Raw genomic sequence first — 20328 nt, forward strand, 5'->3', positions numbered from 1 at the left:
CCTTGAGCTGAAGAGCTGAGGGACAGTGCTCAGGCCCAGAGTTCAAGCCCCATGACCGACCAAAAAAAAAAAAAGAAAATGGCTGGTTTGTTTTTTTTTAGTTAATTTTTATTGTAAAGATGATATACAGAGGAGTTACCATTACATAAGTCAGGTATTGAGAACATTTCTTTTATTTTTTGGTCAGTCGTGGGGCCTGAACTCTGGGCCTGGGCACTGCCCCTCAGCTCTTCAGCTGTAGACTAGCGCTCTACCACTTGAGCCTCAGCCCCACTTTGAGGAATAAAACCGAGGGCCTCATGCATGCAAGGCAAGCACTCTACCACTGAGCCACCTTCCCAGCTCCAAATACATTTCTTTTAGACCACTGTCACCTCTTCTTATTTTCTCTGGTTGGCTTAATGTGCCATCTCCTCCAGGTTGGTAATCCTGAAGGATTCACTTTTTAGATCAGATATGTATGCTTCCCAATTTCTTATAAACAGAACTACAGCGATACCAAAAAAGTAAGCTTTTGTTTTGAACAAGTCAGAAAACCATAGCATAGTTGAGCTTTATAATAATAAAACTAAAGTACTTTCAGATGCTAAATAATAAGATCATTAAGATCTTATAGCTGGATACTAGTGGCTTACACCTGTATTCCTAGCTACTCTGGAGGCTGAGATCTGAGGATTGCAGTTCAAACCCAGAGTGGCATGAAAGTTGGTGAGACTCTTATCTTCAATTAATCACCAGAAAACTAGAATTGGCACTGTGACTAAAAGTGTTAGAGTGCTAGCCTTGAGCAAGAGCTTGGAGACAGTCCTCACGCCCTGAGTTCAAGCCCTATGACTGACAAAAAGAAAAAAATGAGTGTAGTTGTGGAGGTGGGAGGGAAAGGATAGTAGAGGAAAAACAAAGGAGGAGGCAACAATGCTTGATAGGAAATGTACTCTGTAACCCCGCTGTACAGTATTTTTACAATAAAAAATGTATTAAAAGAAAAAAAATATCTTATGACCCTAAAAAATTAACATAAGAAAAACATCGAAAGGTATGAATCTATAAACACACACTTACATACTGAGGCTGAAGAAAAAGTAAAGCTGAAGCCAAGAGGCATAAAATAGTAGTCCTGACTTTTGGAGCATAATTCATCTACCAAGTGAGTTGTTGCTGTGGTACTACCAAGTCCAGGATTTAATGCTTAAGGCAGTTAGCTGTCACTTTATGGTGCAGTTAGAAAGTATGTCTCACAAGCCGGGTACCAGTGGCTCACGCCTGTAATCCTAGCTACACAGGAGGCTGAGATCTGAGGATCATGCTTGAAAGCCAGCCTGGGCAGGAAAGTCCATGAAACTCTTATCTCCAATAAACCACCAGAAAACCAGAAGTAGCGCTGTGGCTCAAGTGGTAGAGTGTTAGCCTTGAGCTGAAGAGCTGAGGGACAGTGTCCAGGCCCAGAGTTTAAGCCCCATGACCAAAAAAAAGAAAAGAAAAGAAAAAATAATGTATGTCTCACGCCTATAATCCAAGTTCCTTGGGTGACAAAAAATAGAACAATAGTAGTTTAAAATTGACCTGGGCAAAAGGTCATGAGTTCCCCTATCTCATTCTCTAGAATTCTGGCATGATGATGCACACTTGTCATCCCAATTTATACTGGAAGTATAAATAGGAGGATTACAGTCCAGGAAGGCCCAGGCAAAACCACAAAACCTTATTCGAAAAATAAAGCACAAATGGTTGTGGACATGCTCCAGTAGTTGTGCCCTGGCCTATCCAGCTCAGTGCGGAGTTCAAACCTTTGTAGCATGGGCTGGGGAGGTGGCTCAGTGGTAGAGTGCTTGCCTTGCATACATGAGCCCCTGGGTTCGATTCCTCAGCACCACATAGGCAGAAAAAGGCCAGAAGTGGCACTGTGGCTCAAGTGGTAGGGCGTTAGCCTTGAGCTGAAGAGCTGAGGGACAGCGCCCAGGCCCAGAGTTCAAGCCCCACAACCAGAAAGAAAAAAAAAACCCTTTGTAGCACAAACCGCATCATAAAAAAGAATGTCTCATCGTAAAATATAACCATGCTTAACCTGTGCACAAATAAAGTAACAACAATGTTATGCGTGTCAATCTTGGAGTAGATGTTAAGATTTTGTCCTATGCTAAAAGAAGGCCCTAATTCAGTTATTTTTCTGTTTTTTTTAAATTACCTCTGGGCTAAAATGTCTCTCAATTCAAAAAAGTTGATTTTTTTTCTTCTTTCATGTTTAGCTTTCAGCAGGAAGTTGTGTTGCCTTTTTAACTTTTTATAATTTTTAAGATTAAAAAGTCTTTCCTTTAGCAGATGAATGCATATTCCTGAACTCCAGGCTCAAGTCTAAGGACCGCACTCCCTTTAGATGTTAAGGAGTGTAGTGATTGCAAGTGTTGAAAGCAAGAGTAGAGGTCACCTTGTGAAGCTCAGAGACTAGCCGTGCCTTATCAAGAGTATTATCTCGAGTCAAAGATAAAAATGCTGCAATTTTTAAGCCACCAACCTCCAAGCACATGATTTCTGTAGGGAACTTGAGCTTGCCCTGTGGTCACACTTGCTACTGAACTTGACTGGTCTGTTTTGCCATTGAGCCCTTAAAACAGAATTTCCGAAGTTTTAACGTCAAATCCAAAGAATATTTTTGTATTCATGTCTCTATAGATGTATACATTAGAAGACAAAAATTAAAAGATGTTTGTCAAGAATTTTCATACCTGGCACCAGTGGCTCATCCCTATAATCCTAAGTAGATGGGAGGCAGAAATTGTGAAGAAACTATTTCAAAAGACCCCTTCTCAACTAAACTGGGTTTAGTGGCATGTGTCTTTTTTTTGGGGGGGGGTCCAGTCATGGGGCCTGAACTCTGGGCCTGGGCGCTGTCCCTCAGCTCTTCAGTTCAAGGCTAGTGCTCTACCACTTGAGCCACAGCGCCACTTCTTTTTTTCTTTTTGCTTATGTGGTGCTGAGGAATCGAACCCAGGGCCTCATGCATACAAGGCAAGCGCTCTACCACTGAGCCACCTTCCCAGCCTCTGGCATGTGTCTTTTATCCCAGCTACATGAAAGGAGAATTGAGGCCAACCTGAATATACAACCTGGGCAAAAAGTTTTGTGAGACTGCATCTCAACACAAGAAGCTGGTATAGTGGCACATACCTATTATTCCAATTACCATGAAAGCATAAAACTGAAGCACGGCAATACAAGCATGCACATGGGGAAAGAAACAAGACCCTATTTCAAAAGAGCCTTATAGCTAGCCTCCTATAAGAGTGCCTGCCTAGCAAGTATGAAGCCCTGAGTTCAAACCCCAGTCCTGCCAAAATATGTAATATGTAATAATATGTAATAATAGTAATAAAATGTAATGGTAATAATAATTTTTATAGAATAACAATAAATTGTTATCCTTAGGTAAATAGGACAGTTTTCTCTTTACCCATGAGTTTGTGTTTAAGGCTTAACTCTGCAATTCTCTTTTAAGAATTATGCTACAGAAATAGCTACCCTGCCATCAGGATCCCAGAACCAGCAGAAAAGGCTGTCTTGGGAGAAGTTAGATCATCTGATGAATGAAGAGCCACAGCTACTCTGGCAGGGGAATGAGAGACTGCAGACCGTGGTGCAGAATACCAAAGCAGAGCTCATGCACTCCCGAGAGAAGGTAACTTCAAGGACTGCACGTAGTGGCATGCTTGGAAATAATCAGCTTGAGGTGGAAACCAATGTTTGTTATGATTGAAGTTGGTTCTGAGGTATGGAGTAGAGTACCCTGCCCCAGTAGGCTTATTTCAACTATGTATCATTTATCATTTACTTGCCTATAATTTTATCCTGGTATGTTTATAAAATATTTCTCATTTGATATAAGCAGTTTCATATTAAAATAAATCTGGGTTTTTAATCCTCATATCAAAAACATCGACTCATGGAAATTATGTTAACCATATATTCTCATTCAGTTTGGCTAGCTGCCCAGACCAGCAATTACAAAAATGGCAAAATTAGATCTCCTGGGTTTAGCTAACTCCTTATAAGAGAAAACTTTGGTGCCTCTTTTTAGAGACTCAACATTTCAAACTATGAATAATGTTCTTAAGGTTTTACTTTTACTTTTGAATACTTTACTCTTCTGCATTGTCCCCCATACCTACCTGTGTTAATACCTTTAACAGAGGAGAAGCTCCGTAAATTAGTCAGGGTTTGCTCTAGAATACCTGCTCTGGAAAGAAACTTAGTGATAGCTGCAGGGAACAAGACAGGGGTCCCTGTCAAGTATTTACGAGCAGGCTAATACAGAGTCTGTAAGGCTGTCACCTCCACCACTCCTTAAAGTTTTGTTCCTGACACAGCCAAAGGGTCTGGGACTGCTATGTCTCTTTCTTGGTACTCACATCACACACACACACCCTTGACTCTGGAGACTTAGTAGATCCTGAAGAACCACTTCCCTATCTTGGTTATGGGGGTGTATTTGTAGATGTGAGTAGATTTACCTAGAAAAGATTTTTGTAAATCAGAAAAATAGGATTCAAGAACTGACTGAGCCAAGCACAGTGGCTCAAACAGTAATCCTAGCTACTTGGGAGACAGAAATCAGGGAATCTCTGTTCAAGACCGGCCTACCATAAAATTGTTGAGATTCCATCTCAACCAGTGGCTGGGGAACAATGGTGCACACCTGTCACCTCCAGAGGAATAAGAGAGAAACACAAGCAAGAGGATCCCTTACCGGGCTAGCCTGGGGAATAAAGTGGGGCCTTACCTTAAAAATAACCAAGGCTAAAGGAGGACTAGAGGCATGGCTCAAGTGGTAGACCTCCTGCCTAATGAGGGAGAAGTCCTGATTTCAATCCACAGTACCTAAAAAAGGAAGTACAAAGGGAAGAATAAAAGAATTGACAGACTGGATTGAAGAAGGTTTTATCGTTACAGTTGTTGGATATGGCGATCTCACTCTGTTGCTCAGGCTAATCTTGAACTTCTGAGTTCAAGAGATCTTGCCTCAGTCTCCCTAGTAGTTGGAACTATAGACATAGACTGCTGTACCCAGCTAAAAAGAATGTTTTCTTTTTACATTACATCAGTTATGCAGTGGGGGTTTCATTGTTACATTTCACATGTTTACAGTATATCCCAAGGCCATTCTCTTTGACTTGCCCTTCCCCACTTTCCCAGTTTCAACCGGCTGGCTCCATTGTTCTATTATTGTAGATGCAAACAATCTACTTTGACCATACTTATCTTCTTTCCTCCTTTTTGTTAGCCTGGCCACTACTAAATGCCATCCCAGCCTCTCAAGCCCTACTGATTAACTGCTTTTATGGAGTGTTATCTTTTATGAAAGTGTTATCCTATCATAGAATTCAGGGGCTGAATGCAAGCTTGCTTTATTTGTTGTTTTTCCTTGCAAATGTTTTCCCTTGCATTTTGTTCTTATTAGGTCCATCAACTGGAATCCAGCCTTCTTCCCTCTAAGCACCAAAAACATCAAAACCCATCAGGTACTGTGAAACTTGCAGAGCAAGAAAAGTTGAACTTAAAGAGAGAATGTGAACAGTTTCAGAAAGAACGACCTATTAATAGGAAGGTGAGTTGTTTGGGTTTTTTTTTTTTTAATATGCCCTGTGTATCTGTGTTCTGAATAGTATGTTTCTTCCATGTTTTTGGTTTTTCGTTTTTGTGGTGCATTTACTCTACCTTTTTGAGCAAGAGGGCTTGAGACTTCAGTTCTTTGCCACCTTGGCCTTCCGATGTGACTATTGGTTTCTTCTAGAGCTAGTGATGAGATCTAGACCAAATGCCAAGACCAAAAGACCAAGACAGAAATTGTAGCCTTTCATAACAACCTCAGAATCACCATCATTTCTGCTATCATCTCTCTGCAGATTGACCCTGCTGAAGTGCGGGAGAGCTGGGAGATTGGGTGGATCATATTGGAGGCTGTCCTCACCATGGTCAAAACCTCATTTGCTCTTTGCACTTTGTCTGATAGAGTAACATTTCCAGACGGTCTCATTCTGGATAGTAGTTCTTTTTTCCCTTTTTTCCTAAACTGAAACTCGAAAGTTTTAACTATTACCTTCCTCTTTTCAAAAGTGTGGTTTAAAAATCTGGGGAAAAAGAGCAACATAGTTTTAATAGTTAAAAAAAAACGTGAATTTTATGAATTTGTGAAAATTATAATTATTTGCATTATAAAAAATGGTAGTTCTTTTTTTTGGGTCCGGGCGTGGGGCCTGAACTTTGGGCCTGGGCTCAAGGCTAGTGCTCTACCACTTGAGCCACAGCGCCACTTCTGGCTTTTTTCTTATGTGGTGCTGAGGAATCGAACCCAGGGCCTCAGGCATGCAAGGCAAGCGCTCTACCACTGAGCCAACTTCCCAGCCCAAAATGGTAGTTCTTGAAGCTGAAATGTCACCTAATTTGTTACTTTTGAGTAACTGAGTAGATACAATATTCTCGGAAATATCAGAGTAGATGTCTCATGGTAAGTGTAAGTATTACTTCAAAAACATTTCCATGTGTGTGCTTACAACTAAGTGTGTGTGAACATGCGTGCGTGCGTGCAACCGCACACACACACACACACACACAGAACAGGGTGTGGCATCAAATGTTAAAAACCAGCTGCCCCAAGAATCTGTTCTATTTGAGAAGTGGTGATTAAACCAACATAGATTACTTAAATTCCAGCCAGCACTGCACTGAATCACATTGTTTGCTGGGGTTTTTGTTGTTGTTGTTGCTGAGTTATTTTGACTTTCTTCCAAGAGTCAAGATTTCTGACTAACAGAAGTTTATCAAAATAAAACTGAGCAACTTGGATGTTTTTAAAGGGAATTTTTTTTAACAGGTCAGTCAAATGAATTCTTTTGAAGGAGAATTAGACACAATTCATTTGGAAAATGAAGGCCTAAAAAAGAAACAGGTGAAACTGGATGAGCAGCTAATGGAGGTAAGTTTGAAGTAAATGGCCTTAACTATGAAGAAGATTTTAACGTAAACAAGCCATTTTGGTGAGAGACTAGACATGGCATTGACTTCTTCTTGTGAAAATCTGCACTCTGCCGAGCTCCGGTGTCTCACGCCTGTAATCCTAGCTACTCAGGAGGCTGAGATCTGAGAATCGTGGTTCAAAGCCAGCCCAGGCAGGAGAGACCGTGAGACTCCTATCTCCAATAAACCACCAGAAAGCCGGAAGTGGCGCTGTAGCTCAAGTGGTAGAGCGCTCGCCTTGAGCTGAAGAGCTGAGGGACAGCGCCCAGGCCCAGAGTTCAAGCCCCATGACTGACAAAAAAAAAAAAAAAAGAAAAGAAAATCTGCACTCTGTCAAACTGTATTTTTTAGTCTATAGTACCAAGTTTAACAGACATTTTTGTTTAATTACACAGTCATACTGTTTTGAAGAAATAATGCAAAAGACCTGTACTTGCAAAAAGACAAAATGCAAAGACATGTACCTCAATAACTTCAGGTGGAAGAGTCTCTACCAAGGGGCCCAGACTTCTTTCACCATTATTTCTTATATGAATGTTTCCTGATACCTCCCATGTTGGAATGTTCTATACACATGATCACTAACAACCTCTTCAGTTAGAAAATCTGAGCACATTCATATTTACAAGCTTTCTTTGCAGCACCTGCCATTATAGCTCTGGTTCTATAGCTCAGTGGTAGCATATTTGTCTAGCATGTGAAACTGTGGGTTCATTTCCCAGTGTGGGGTAGAAAAAAAAACTCATTGTTTAATGGTACATTATAACTTAGAACTGTCATTTGAGAGGTACATGTGATAAATTTAAAATTGATTTGGAAAATGTGTCATTTTTATACATTCGGTTCCAGTTTATACCAGTTAGATTTTTTTTACATACAAAATACTATTATAGGATATAAAGTAACTATGTACGTGCCTTTATTAATAAGTAAAAATTTCATTGAGATATTTGCTTGGGGCAGATGAAATATTAATCCAAAATTAATAAATCTGGAATTTACATAAGATAGATATGCATAGAAAATGCCTTTTAAATGTTCTTAAAAATACTACCTATCCAAATATTTTTAAGCTGAAATTATAAGAAGAGAAATGTTTAAATATTCTCTTTTATAAAGCAGTATGCACACCAAGTTAACTTTAGTGCCTAGCTTTAAAATATGAAATATGGGCAAAATTACATTGATATATAAATGACCACCAAAACTCTGGCAATTTATTTTCTCTCCTTTCCTCACTAATTGGGATATTAGTGGAACTATAAATAGTGAAATCCAAACCATTTGTTCAGAAAGCATGTAATAAATGTATTTCAGAACCTTGCAGGCTGCGCCTGGCTGTAGACAGGCTTTTCTGATGAAATAATTATATACCCTAATGAGTAAGCTATCTGAAGCTAAACCCAGGGTGTCTAATAACAAATTGAAAAGCAGCAGCATATACTTAATCAAGCCTTGGATCCTCCCCCAGCTGCTCGGCCATCAAGTTGGCTCATCACCTGCTCTCCGTAGCCTGCGAAGTAGCCGTATCTCCTGCCCCACTTTGTATTAATAGTCTTCATAAGCAATTTCCCCTCATATTCCCCATTTGTACCCAGTATTTGCTAATAGCAAACAGAAAAATAAATGGAATTGAATAACTGAGAGAAAAGTGAATTTCCTATTTAAACACTGAAAAGAACAGTTCATACACTTTTTTTTTTTTTGGAGATATAATCCTGCTAGGTAGCCTAGGCTGGCCTAGAACTCACAATTCTCTTGCCTCTGCCACCTCAATAATTAGATTACAGGTAGTCCTAGAACAAACATTTCATACATTATTCTAATGAAATGTTTATTACAAAATAAGACTGATGAACCAATCATTGGTAGCTCAAACCCATATTCTATCTACTTGGGAGGTTGAGTCTTGGAAGATCAAGGTTCAAAACCAGGCTTAGCAGAAAAATCTTTGAGATCTCCAATTAACCAGAAAAATGCCAGATTGAAAGCATGTTTAAGTGGTAAAGCACCTTCTGAGAGCAAGAAAGCCAAGCAAGCCACATGAGACCCTAAGTTCAAAAAAAGGAGAGAGAAGACTTTGTAGATTTATAGCAATTGGATGTTTCAACAGCTCTCTTGGAATTTAATTCATATACTATACATAGTTCACATATTTAAAGTGGACACTTCCATGGTTTGAGATATATTACATTATTATTTTTAACTGCAGTAAATATATACATAAGATCTGCCACTTAAACATTTTCAAGTTTGCAACTCAGTGGCATTAATTACATTCATTAGCACTCTAAATGTTGAGTGTTACCCATTCTCCCTATGGGCCTTTTAAACTGAATTAGTGTGATGACTATGGGTTAAGTTGCTTCAGGGAATGTGCAGTGGTTTTCATATCATCTTTTGTATTTTTGGTTACTTGAGGGGTGGATATATTCCTTTCTGTACAGGGATTCTCACTTAATGGGGTGAGGGGGCAGTAAACAAGTGGGAACATAATTCTGTAGCAGAATCTTTGACACCAGGAAATTTGAGAAAAGCTTCCTAGGTGATTTTGATCTGATACACATGCTTCCTTAGGGGAAGGAATCTCTCCTTATTGCTATAATTTAAAATGTAATACATATCCTTCTCCAGTATAGCTAAAGACTACACATCTACTGGTCATTTTGAACATGCAAGAAAGTAGTTACAAACTATATCAGCAGTTCTCAAGCCTGCTGTGGATTGCTGTGGGAGCCACCAATTTAGACAGGTGAAATGGTTAAGGGTTTATATTCTGTATCTGCAAGGGATGAAGGGGAGTTAGAGCCAGATCATTCTATCCTGAACCTAGAATCCTCTGATCTCATAATGGACACAGGTAAAGGTGGTAAGCTCACAATCCAATCAATTTACAGGTGGTAAGGATGCAGTTGCACAATTATAGCTTAAAAGACATTTTAATATAAACTTTTACATGCAGAAAATGTTTGTATTGGTTCTACATATGCTCTTATTGTATAGAATGTATTCAAATGGTACTGTTCTTTCTCTTTTTATAATTCATACTTTTCTTCCTCTTTTTATAACTCCTGTAATTTTCTTTTGTTTGTTTTTGTTCTGTCTGTTGCTAACCCTGTACCTAGAACTCAGTGGTTGGAAGTAGCAGAGAAGGGTGCAGTTCTCTGCCTGAGATAGTGTGTGAAGGTAGAACATTCTCTTTCCATGACCTTTCATAGCATGGGGACATCTCACTAAGTTCTTTGTTCATAAGCATTTTTGTTGACCATAATAAGAAATACTTCAGGAAAGAGTCAGTACTCATTTTCATGTTATTTTAATTATGGAATGTCTATTTATAGTTATCTCAGGATTTTCCTTCCTATTTAAAGCCTTGTGTATGAAGAAAATTATCCCACTGATACCTAGTCCTAAGATCATAATTCTCCATATTCTATATTTATGAAAACAAATGAAATGTTTCACATCTACAATTAGAAACATTTCAAAATGGGTTCTGGCCCAGCCTAAGGAAATGGATACTGGCTCTGAAGTCTCATAACATTTATAGTTGAGTTCAAGAGGTCTTTTTTGTTTTCCTTCCCACACACCTGGAGGTGCTTTTTCTTGAGTTTAGAATTTGCTCGTGTTTGTTGCATAGCTTTCCTTTGCCCTGTGTCTGCTGAGTGTATTGATGCAAGGTGGCATGTTCTATTGGCCAAAATGTAGCACACTCTCCTCCTTTTTCTCTCGAATTTGATTAGCATGCTGATGTACTATTTCCTCATTGCCTTGAACAGATAGTTCTCTATCCTATGTACTCAGATACCCATACCCAAATGTTCAAGGATATCCCTTTATGCTCCAGAACTGCCTGTTCTACTGTGCTAGTTAGGGTATAAATTTTTATTTATGGCCCAGCGCCAGTGGCTCACACCTATAAGCCTAGCTACTCAGGAGGCTGAGATCTGAGGATCACGGTTCAAAACCAGCCCGGGCAGGAAAGTCTGTGACACTCTTATTGCCAATAAACGACTAGACAACCGGAAGTGGCGTTGTGGCTCAAGCGGTAGAGCACTCACCTTGAGCTGAAGAGTGCAGGGACAACACCCAAGCCCAGAGTTCAAGCCCCACAACCACCACCACCAACAACAACAACAACAAATATATGTATATACATATACACACACATATATTTATATATATATATGAACTAAGATGGTTTCAATACTTGTAAGTAAAAGATTCTTCAAAATCAATTGCTAACTTGGAAAATTACCTAGTCATTAAGAATCTTTATGAATGTTGAGTACAGTTGCAAAATCTCTTCTCTGATTTCCCTACTCTAATCCCCATTTCCAGCAAATACAAAACAGGTAATTAACTGTTCTACTGTTTTTTAAATAGTACCTCAAGCCCTTATAGTCACAAGAGTGAGGAAGTACATAGCATAAGTCTAACTGTTTTCAGAAAGTCTGCTTATTCATATTATCTCTTCTTCAGAATGGCTTTTCTCATTCATATCTCATTCAGGCTCACATGCTGTCCTGTTATCAGTGGGGATGGGGTCATTAAGGAATTCATAGGCTTTTTGCTCCCTGCTTGACAAACCTTGCAGGGCAGCTCTGTGACTGAACGTGCTGAGCTGAGTAGGCCTTTGCCCTTCCCCTGTAGATGCAGCACCTGAGGTCCACTGTGATGCTTAGCCCCTCGCCTCACTGGGATCTGCAGCTGCTCCAGCAGCAAGCCTGTCTGATGGTGCCCAGGGAGCAGTTTCTGCAGCTTCAACACCAGCTGCTGCAGGCAGAAAGAAGAAATCAGCACCTGCTGGAGGAACTCGACAGCAGGACCTCCGAAACCAACACACCACAGGTATGAAGTGCTCTATTTCCTGAACTGGTAAACTCAGGTCACGGTTAACTTGGTTCGTTTTACCTTTGTTTGAATTTAAACGGGTTCAAAGGTGGGGATAAAGAATCTAAATCTTCTGAGTCCCAGCTTTCCCTGTATGACAGGACTGTGGTGCTGGTGTTGGTTTTGTGGTGTTGTTTTTGAGTTCTTATCTTCTCAACTCAGTGTTCTGGGTCTCCATTGCATACTTGTAGCAAGTGAGGAAGTATCAGTCACTTGAATGTAGTACATAATGCATGTAATATTCTCAATGGAATTCAATCATAGCTTCAGGATGTGCACTAGTAACAAAACATGGGGCCTACCAAGGTCAGTGGAATTTGCAAATAGGGACATCTCACAGATGGAAGACACAGTAGAATGAGTGGCCTATTTTTGGTTGATATAGTTCATTTAACTGAGTTTTTGCATAATTTAGTTTGAAATCGTATTGATTAGCTTATATTAGTTATATGGGGAGTGGATTTCCTTGTTAACTTTCCACACGTTTGCAATGTGTTCAAACCAGTCATATCCCCTCTATCACTCTTCCTGTGCCCCTTCTCCCCTTCCCAGAACAATTGCAGTGGGTTTCACTCTTATTCTCATAGTTGCAAATAATCTCTTCTGACTATATGCAACCTCCTTGATTCTCCTTGTTAGCCCAACTCCCTTCCAACAAAACCTACCTCTACAAGAATCTATTAGGAAATGAAAGATTTCCCATGGCCTTTGAATTAGCATTGTTTCCTGGCTCACTGCCACATATAATCTTGCATTACCTAGGTCTTCAAATAGTTAATTTCTCCTTAATGCATCAGCCATAACCATCATTTTTCATAAGTTTCTTAACTTTTTAGTCTTGCTCATTTAGTTCATAATTAGGAATAAAAAAGTAGAAGTACGCCTGGCACTGGTGGCTCACGCCTGTAATCCTAGCTACTAAGGAGGCTGAGATCTGAGGATCATGCTTCAAAGCCAGACCAGGCAGGAAAGTCCATGAGACTCTGATCTCCAATAAACCACCAGAAAACCATCAGTGACACTGTGGCTCAAGTGGTAGAGTGCTAGCCTTGAGCTGAAGAGCTGAGGGACAGTGTCCAGGCCCAGAGTTCAGGCCCCATGACTAACCCCCCCCCCAAAAAAAATAGAAGTACTTCTTTGTGGAATTCTAAATTTATGCTTTTCTAATTTCAATGCCTTTCTTTCTCCAAGTCCCATCTCTCTCAGTAGTTGATAAGGAATTTGCCGACTCTCCCTCCATTCCCTCACAGCAGTGAAGTCGCAGGCACACTTCCACCAGGCCTGTTGTGTTGTCCTCTCCTACTAGTGCATCTCATGCTTTGCTCTCATGTATAGCTCTTCTGCTGCCTGCTGTTCCTAATAATGAAAGGGTCTTTATGTGCTTTTAAATCTATGCTCTTGGAAACTTTCTACATACCACTTCAACTTCCCGATATAATTTTTTTTAATTTGTACTAAAATCAACAGGATAGAGAATTAGAAGGCAAATGAGTCAACTCTTCCTTAGATGGTTGCAATATGAAACCTTGATACCAGTGGACCTTCTCAGCTAAACAGTTTGACTAAGATTCGACTCATTGCTGGCCCATGCTTACTGTTTTCAAACTATGTTCCTCCCAACCTCTTCACCAATATTTGGGGGGAAAAATGTAAAGTAATCCTTCTACTACAATTACTTCAGGAATATACAAATACTAAGATTCTTGTACCAAAAGAAAAAGAAAATCCTGATAAGAGGGGACTGTCACTAAAAAGTGACTGCAGCCTCTCCCACTACCAGTTGCTGAGTTGATCCTAACTTTCAGAGTACAGAATATTAATTTCATCTGCATGTTGTCTGTTTCTGTGTGTGAAGTGATGTGATTTCTTCTGTCTGTGTGTTGCTTTGCTTGCATACATGTAATGTTAATGTGTGTGCATTATGGATATGTGTATTTAGACTCCCCTAAGAAAATCATAATCTTGACATCAGGGTGAAGTATACCACTTGCCTTCTTTCTCTAGGCCTTGCTACCGGAGCAGCGAGCAGTGCATGCAGATTCCTACAGAAGGATTGGGCACCTCTGAAAACTGGGCTACTATTGATGGCACTTATTACAATGGCAGACTCTCAGACACATAGACACACACACACACACATATGCACACACCACACAGAGACATGGCAGACATGCTGGAATCAAGTGCTCTCTTAAGTTATTCTTCTGTTAAGCCTTTGCAGTATTACGCCTCTTATTTATTGATGTAGAAATGATAGATTTTGTGAATCCAATTCACAAACTTCAGCTTGTTACAACTCATTTTATTTATACCATTTCAAGAGTATGAATTTAAGATTCTTGAAAAGATGTCTCCTATATATTTTCTCATTCCATATGTTGTAATTATTTTTAACAAAAGGTACTACTTTTATATATGGAATATGAAGAAAATCAGGGTTATTTATACTGTTTTGTATAAGATGTATGATACTTTTGACAGGAAAAAAATTTTGATGAAACAATAAAATAAATTTTAAATATATGACTGTCTTTGTTTTTCCTCTTTTTTTCTTTTGCCATACTCCATGTTACTTGAATTATCTCTTATTATGGTTTCGCTTTATTTGGGGGGCAAGTGAAAATCACTTCACTTATATTTGAACTTTAAACAGCCATTATATTTTAAAATAGAGACCTTTTTAAAAGCTAGATGTTTCAGTTGATTGAAATTCTCTTTCTGCATTAGACTATTACAGTTTTTGTCTTTAAAATAGGCATATGTTTTTTAAGATTATTATTATTTAATTCTAAGCAAATGTCGGCATTCAGTCATGTGTGATTGGTCCTCATATGTTTTAACTTATACCTTCTTAAGAATGACTGGACTGTCATCTAGTCATTAACATCTGATCCTGTGTTTAAAGATTGGAAAAACTTTCTGAAATCTCTTATATTATTGTTTCAGTAGATGAAGGAGAAGAGGGCAGGCAGTCACACTGATTTTTCTATAAGTCACTCTGCTTTGTAAACCCATCTTTATTGTATAAGAGGGAAGTGGCACTGTGGCTCCAAGCAGTAGAGCGCTCGCCTTGAGCTGAAATGCTGAGGGACAGCACCCAGGCTCAGAGTTCAAGCCCCACAACCTACCAAAAAAAAAAAAATCTGTTTATTGTATGAGAGGAGCAGAAAAGCCAAGGCTCTCTTCCTACTTTGTGGTTTTCTCTAGGAGTTGTCTGTAGAGAGAAATGTTTTGATGATAAATGCATCCTCCATTCCAGATGTTTGTTTCATATTACAAGTCAAATTGGGAAACAGCTGATTAGAGTAGCTGGCAGGAAAAGACTATTATGAAGAAAACACTTATCACCCTTGCAATAGTCATTTCAAAGGAAAAACAAGCTGATTGGAAACATTAGGCAAGCATGATTAATCACAGAGTTGGCTTTATTGTTGAGAAGCCCTCAGTATTGCAGAGACCTAATTGACAATAGAAGGTACAGGTACTCAATTATGGCGTTTAAGAATTTTGCTTTATGTCAGGGAATGATGGTAACACAGGTAAGATACTTTGTTTTATCTTTGATTCTTTCTCTAATAGGGCTACTTTTCTAAAATGTCCAACCTATGCACTCCCATTTCATCAGAATTCCACCCTTCCTGTTACAAAGGCCAAACGTTGGCTGGCCTTTCCCTAGGCATCTTATGAGGAGAATAAACAAGTAGTGTCTTCAGTGTGGCATGATTTTCAAATGATAATACACTTCTTTTTTCCTTCCCTTCAGGGAAGCCAGGAACAACTTGTAACTGTCATGGAGGAACGAATGATAGAAGTTGAACAGAAATTGAAACTGGTGAAAAGGCTCCTTCAAGAGAAAGTAAATCAGCTCAAAGAACAAGTGAGCCTCCCTCACCACCTCTGTCCCCCCACCTTACATTCCGGTTTTGACTCCAGTTTTACATCCTCTGTCACCATTAACTCCTGTTGTCACTGTCGATGAAGGCAGCTTTTGCCATAGCTTCTACATGAGCTTGAGATTTATCCTCCCTCTCACTTCCCCAAAATAAGGAATTCTAAATGTTACGGGTTTTTTCCAGAGCTCTTTTAAGACCTATGTTTGTTCACAACTTTAAATTTTGCATTTTCTAACAGGACCTCACATAAATTTTAAGAATTCTAATGAGGTTCAGTGGCGCAAATTGAATACTGTATAGTTGGGTTTTGCTTTTTGTTTTTTGTTTTTGCCCAAGACAAGGAACATGCCTACTTTATAAAATAAAATTTATGCCAGGTGCCAGTGGCTCATGCTTAACTACTCAGGAGGCTGAGATATGAGGGTCGTGGTTCAAAGCCAGCCTGGGCAGTAAAGTCCATATGAGACTTATCTTCCATAACCCCCTCTCAAAAACAAACAAAAAAAAGCCAGAAGTGGAGCTGTGGCTCAAGTGGTGGAGCACTAGCCTTGAGCAAAAATGCTCAAGGACAGCTCTTAGGCCCTGAGTTCAAGTCCCAGGACTCATGTGTGTGCACCTGCAAGTACACACACACATGCACACAATTATATTGGTAAAATATCAGGGAGTAACAAATGGCTTTCTTCTTCCAAATAGTGACAACCTCACAAAGTGCCTTATTTCCATGACTAGACTCCAAAGGATATGCTTTGAATGGAATCTGGACCCAAGATTTCAGACCAGTAAGCTATTATATGACCTTTTGTCACCTGCAGGTGGCAGAGATGGCTTCATTGTTTAGAGTTAGCTATACATCCTTTGAAGAGAACACAAGGAGGACAGCCACCTAGGAAAGATACAGCCCATTGGGAAGCAGACTAAGACAAACTGGTAGAAAGGAAGGCAGACATTATTCAATCAGGTCTTCTAAACACATAAAATCTGAGAATAATAATTCCAAGAGAGGTCTGCATGTAGTTGTAGACAGGAGCTTTCTTTTGATGATCTATTTATCTTATAAATTGAGAAGAGAGAAAATCCTGTTAATGAACAGTTGTCCATTCAATCCTTTAAATAATAATTTGTTCAACACATAGTTATTACATAGTAGGCCCTGTTCTGGGCACTTAAGATGCAGCACTAAACAAAACGAAGTCCTTGCCCACATGGAATGTAAAGTCCAACACATTTACAGGGTTCCAAGCATTTGCCAGATGGCAGGTTCAAAACATATGAGTCCATTCTACTCTCTGTAGAAGGGCACAGAAGAGAAGTGACACTTAATACAAGGCAGAGGTTTAGAGAAAGCATCCCAAAGGCCTCTTGACCCAAGAGTTAAGTGAGATTGGGTGAAGAACTGTGGGAAGGGCATTCTGGGCTTGGGGAACATGGTGGAATATAGGCATCTGTAAACACTTGGGCATCACCATTTTATACTGGTTTGGGAGAAGAAAGTAGATAGGAAAGAAGAAGTTAAGAAGGAAGGTTTTTAGCTTGTTATGCCAATAAGTTTGAATTTTATTCTGTATCTGATAAAAAGTCATTGAAGTAATTGTTACAGAAGGAAGGGATGAAGAAGGACAGAAAAGCTGTATTAGAACCTTTCAATAGAATATAGGTTCTAAAATGTTAGGAGGCTGTACTTGCCAATCATCTAGATTATCAATGACCTTGGAAACACTAATATTATACATGTTGCAGTTGCCCTTTATTCCCTTATTAAGATTCCCTGCTCAAGCCAGGTGTGGTGACTCACACTTGTTATCCTAGCTACTCAGAAAGCTGGGGTCTAAGGATCATGGTTCAAAGCCAGTTCAGGCAGGAAAGTCCAGGAGACTCTTACCTCCAATTAACTACCAGAAGCCAGAAGTGGCACTGTGGCTCAAGGTGGTAGAGAAAAGAGCTGAGGGCCCAGGCCCTAAGTTCAAGCCTCATGACTGACCACAAAAAAAAAATTCCTGCTCAAAGCTGACTTTATTTTTTATTTTTATTTTTTTTGGGTCCGGTCGTGGGGTCTGAACTCTGAGCCTGGGCACTGTCCCTCAGCTCTTCAGCTCAAGGCTAGTGCTCTACCACTTGAGCCATAGCACCACTTCCGGCTTTTTTTTCCCTGCTTATGTGGTGCTGAGGAATCGAACCCAGGGCCTCGTGCATGCAAGGCAAGCGCTCTACCACTGAGCCACCTTCCCAGCCCCTCAAAGCTGGTTTTAATATGAGGAGTTATTGGGGTAATATGGGGAAAAAGACTGAAGAGTTTACCTGACAAAAGTATCTCAGGTTTGCTAACAAGTTTTCCCACCCCAAACTAGATTATATTCTAACCATACAGACTAGAATACCTTCTAGACAAGGTCCTATGCAGAAAAGGAGTTGAAGAAAAGTAACTGCCAAATTTGAAAGCACTTTTTTTTTGGGGGGGGGTCCAGTTGTGGGGCCTGAACTCTGGGCCTGGGCGCTGTCCCTCAGCTCTTCAGCTCAAGGCTAGCACTCTACCACTTGAGCCACAGCGCCACTTCCGGCTTTTTTCTTTTTGCTTATGTGGTGCTGAGGAATTGGCATGCAAGGCAAGCACTCTACCACTGAGCCACCTTCCCAGCCCCAAAGCACTTGTTCTTAAGAGCAGTATAATACATTTTATGCCTTATGCATAAAAATTTTTTTTAATTTTTTGCTGGTCGTGGGGCCTAAACTCTGGGCCTGAGCGCTGTCCCTCAGCTCTTCAGCTCAAGGCTAGCACTCTACCAGTTGAGCCATAGCACCACTTCTGGCTTTTTCTGCTTATGTAGTGCTGAGGGCCTCATGCATGCAAGGCAAGCACTCTACCACTGAGCCACCTTCCTAGCCCCTATGCTTAAAATTTTAAGTTAAAAAATCATTTTGATATTTTAAGTGCCTATGGGGGAGTTATACTGAAGTTTGAATCCAGGGTTTTTCACTTGCTAGATGCTCTATCTCTTGAACTGTGTCTTCAGCCCTTCTTATTCTGATTAGTTTTGAGATAGGATCTCACTTTTTATCTGAGTTAGCCTGGGCCATGATCTTCCTATTTATACTTCCCACCACAGCTGGTATGACATGTATATGCCACCGCCTCTCTGTTGAAATGGGGTCTTAAAAACTTTTGGGCCGACCTAGAATCTTAATCCTTCAGGTCATAGCTTCCTATGTGGCTGGGATGACAGGTGTGCACCACTCTGCTCTGCTTTATTAGTAACTTCTGCAAACATAATACAGAGAAACAGCTTGGAAAAAGTCGATTTGCTCCACTTGCGTCCGTGATCTTAAGTCCAATATTAAAGTTGTAAAATAAAAAATATATACATAACTAGTAAAAATGAGATCTGTCTTTATAACCATCCTCTTGTCAGATCTTACAGAAATGGAATCAAGATGTTTCTGGTTGTTTCTAGCTCTGCAAGAACACAAAAGCAGATGCGATGGTGAAGGATTTGTATATTGAAAATGCTCAGTTGTTGAAAGCTCTGGAAATGACTGAACAGCGCCAGAAAACAGCAGAAAAGAGAAATTATCTCCTAGAAGAGAAGATTGCCAGCCTCAGTACTATAGTCAGAAATCTGACACCAGCACCGCTGACTTCTACACCTCCTTTGAGATCATAGCTACACCAAAGCATCTCTTCTGTTTGTGCACTACACTGAAATGGATGGAACATTTCAGTACATTCTCTTAACCCTCTTTCTACAAACCTTTAATGACTTAGTGTGAAACAGAACCAAAAGCTACCAGCAACAGAACTGGAGTCTCCATTCAGAACTAATCTCTCTTAATAGGCTTTTTTGGAAGTTCCAAACAAACATCATATAGTTCACTGACTAAATTATTAATATGCTGAGATTTTTATTTCATAAGCATTGTAATAGCTACCTAGAAGGTAAATATATGCAAACAACTAAAGGAGCTTAAAACTCTGTATTTTTGTTGGTTTTATTTTTAAAAATGCACTGTATACCAATATATGTGTAGAGACAGTATGAGATCTAATTAGACTAGTTAGTATGAACTCTATTTTTATATCAAATTTAGGTGTTAGTCATTTAAATACTGAAAACTCATTCTATATGTAATAGTTTTGGTTCTTTGACTTGATGGATGGATAATAATTCTTTTGATAAGAAGGCTTGTCTCTGTAAACATGGAGATCAGAAATATCCAAGAACTCTACCTTCGAACACCTACACCTACTATTACTCTTTTTGTTGTTGGTGGTGGTGGCCATGGGGCTTGAACTCTGGGCCTAAGCACTGTCCCTGAGCTTTTTTGCTCAAGGCTAACGCTCTACCACTTTGAGCCACAGTTCCACTTCCGGTTTTCAGGGGTTAATTTCCTGCATAGGCTGGCTTTGAACTGCAATCCTCAGTTCTCAGTCTCCTGGACAGTTAGGATTACAGGCATGAGCCACTGGTGCCCAGCACTATTCCTACTTTTGATTATAGATTTAGGACTGATTTACTCAACTCTACAGTCAACTAATGTC

At 39.7% G+C, this 20328-nt stretch overlaps 1 protein-coding gene across 1 annotated transcript in view; it reads left to right on the forward strand.

Annotated features, from left to right (window-relative positions):
* Positions 1 to 20087, forward strand: part of Nin (ninein (GSK3B interacting protein)) — a 114058-nt gene extending 93971 nt beyond the window's left edge. The window contains exons 26-31 of the mRNA XM_013012224.1: positions 3494 to 3673; positions 5453 to 5599; positions 6866 to 6967; positions 11662 to 11859; positions 15665 to 15778; positions 19244 to 20087. Of these exons, the coding sequence (XP_012867678.1) occupies positions 3494 to 3673; positions 5453 to 5599; positions 6866 to 6967; positions 11662 to 11859; positions 15665 to 15778; positions 19244 to 19453 (951 nt within the window). The 3' untranslated portion in view covers positions 19454 to 20087. The remainder of the gene's footprint in view (positions 1 to 3493; positions 3674 to 5452; positions 5600 to 6865; positions 6968 to 11661; positions 11860 to 15664; positions 15779 to 19243) is intronic.
* Positions 20088 to 20328: the final 241 nt, after the last annotated feature.

Source organism: Dipodomys ordii, unplaced genomic scaffold (genome assembly GCF_000151885.1).
Source record: "Dipodomys ordii isolate 6190 unplaced genomic scaffold, Dord_2.0 Scaffold16, whole genome shotgun sequence".
In the NCBI taxonomy this organism is placed as follows: domain Eukaryota; kingdom Metazoa; phylum Chordata; class Mammalia; order Rodentia; family Heteromyidae; genus Dipodomys; species Dipodomys ordii.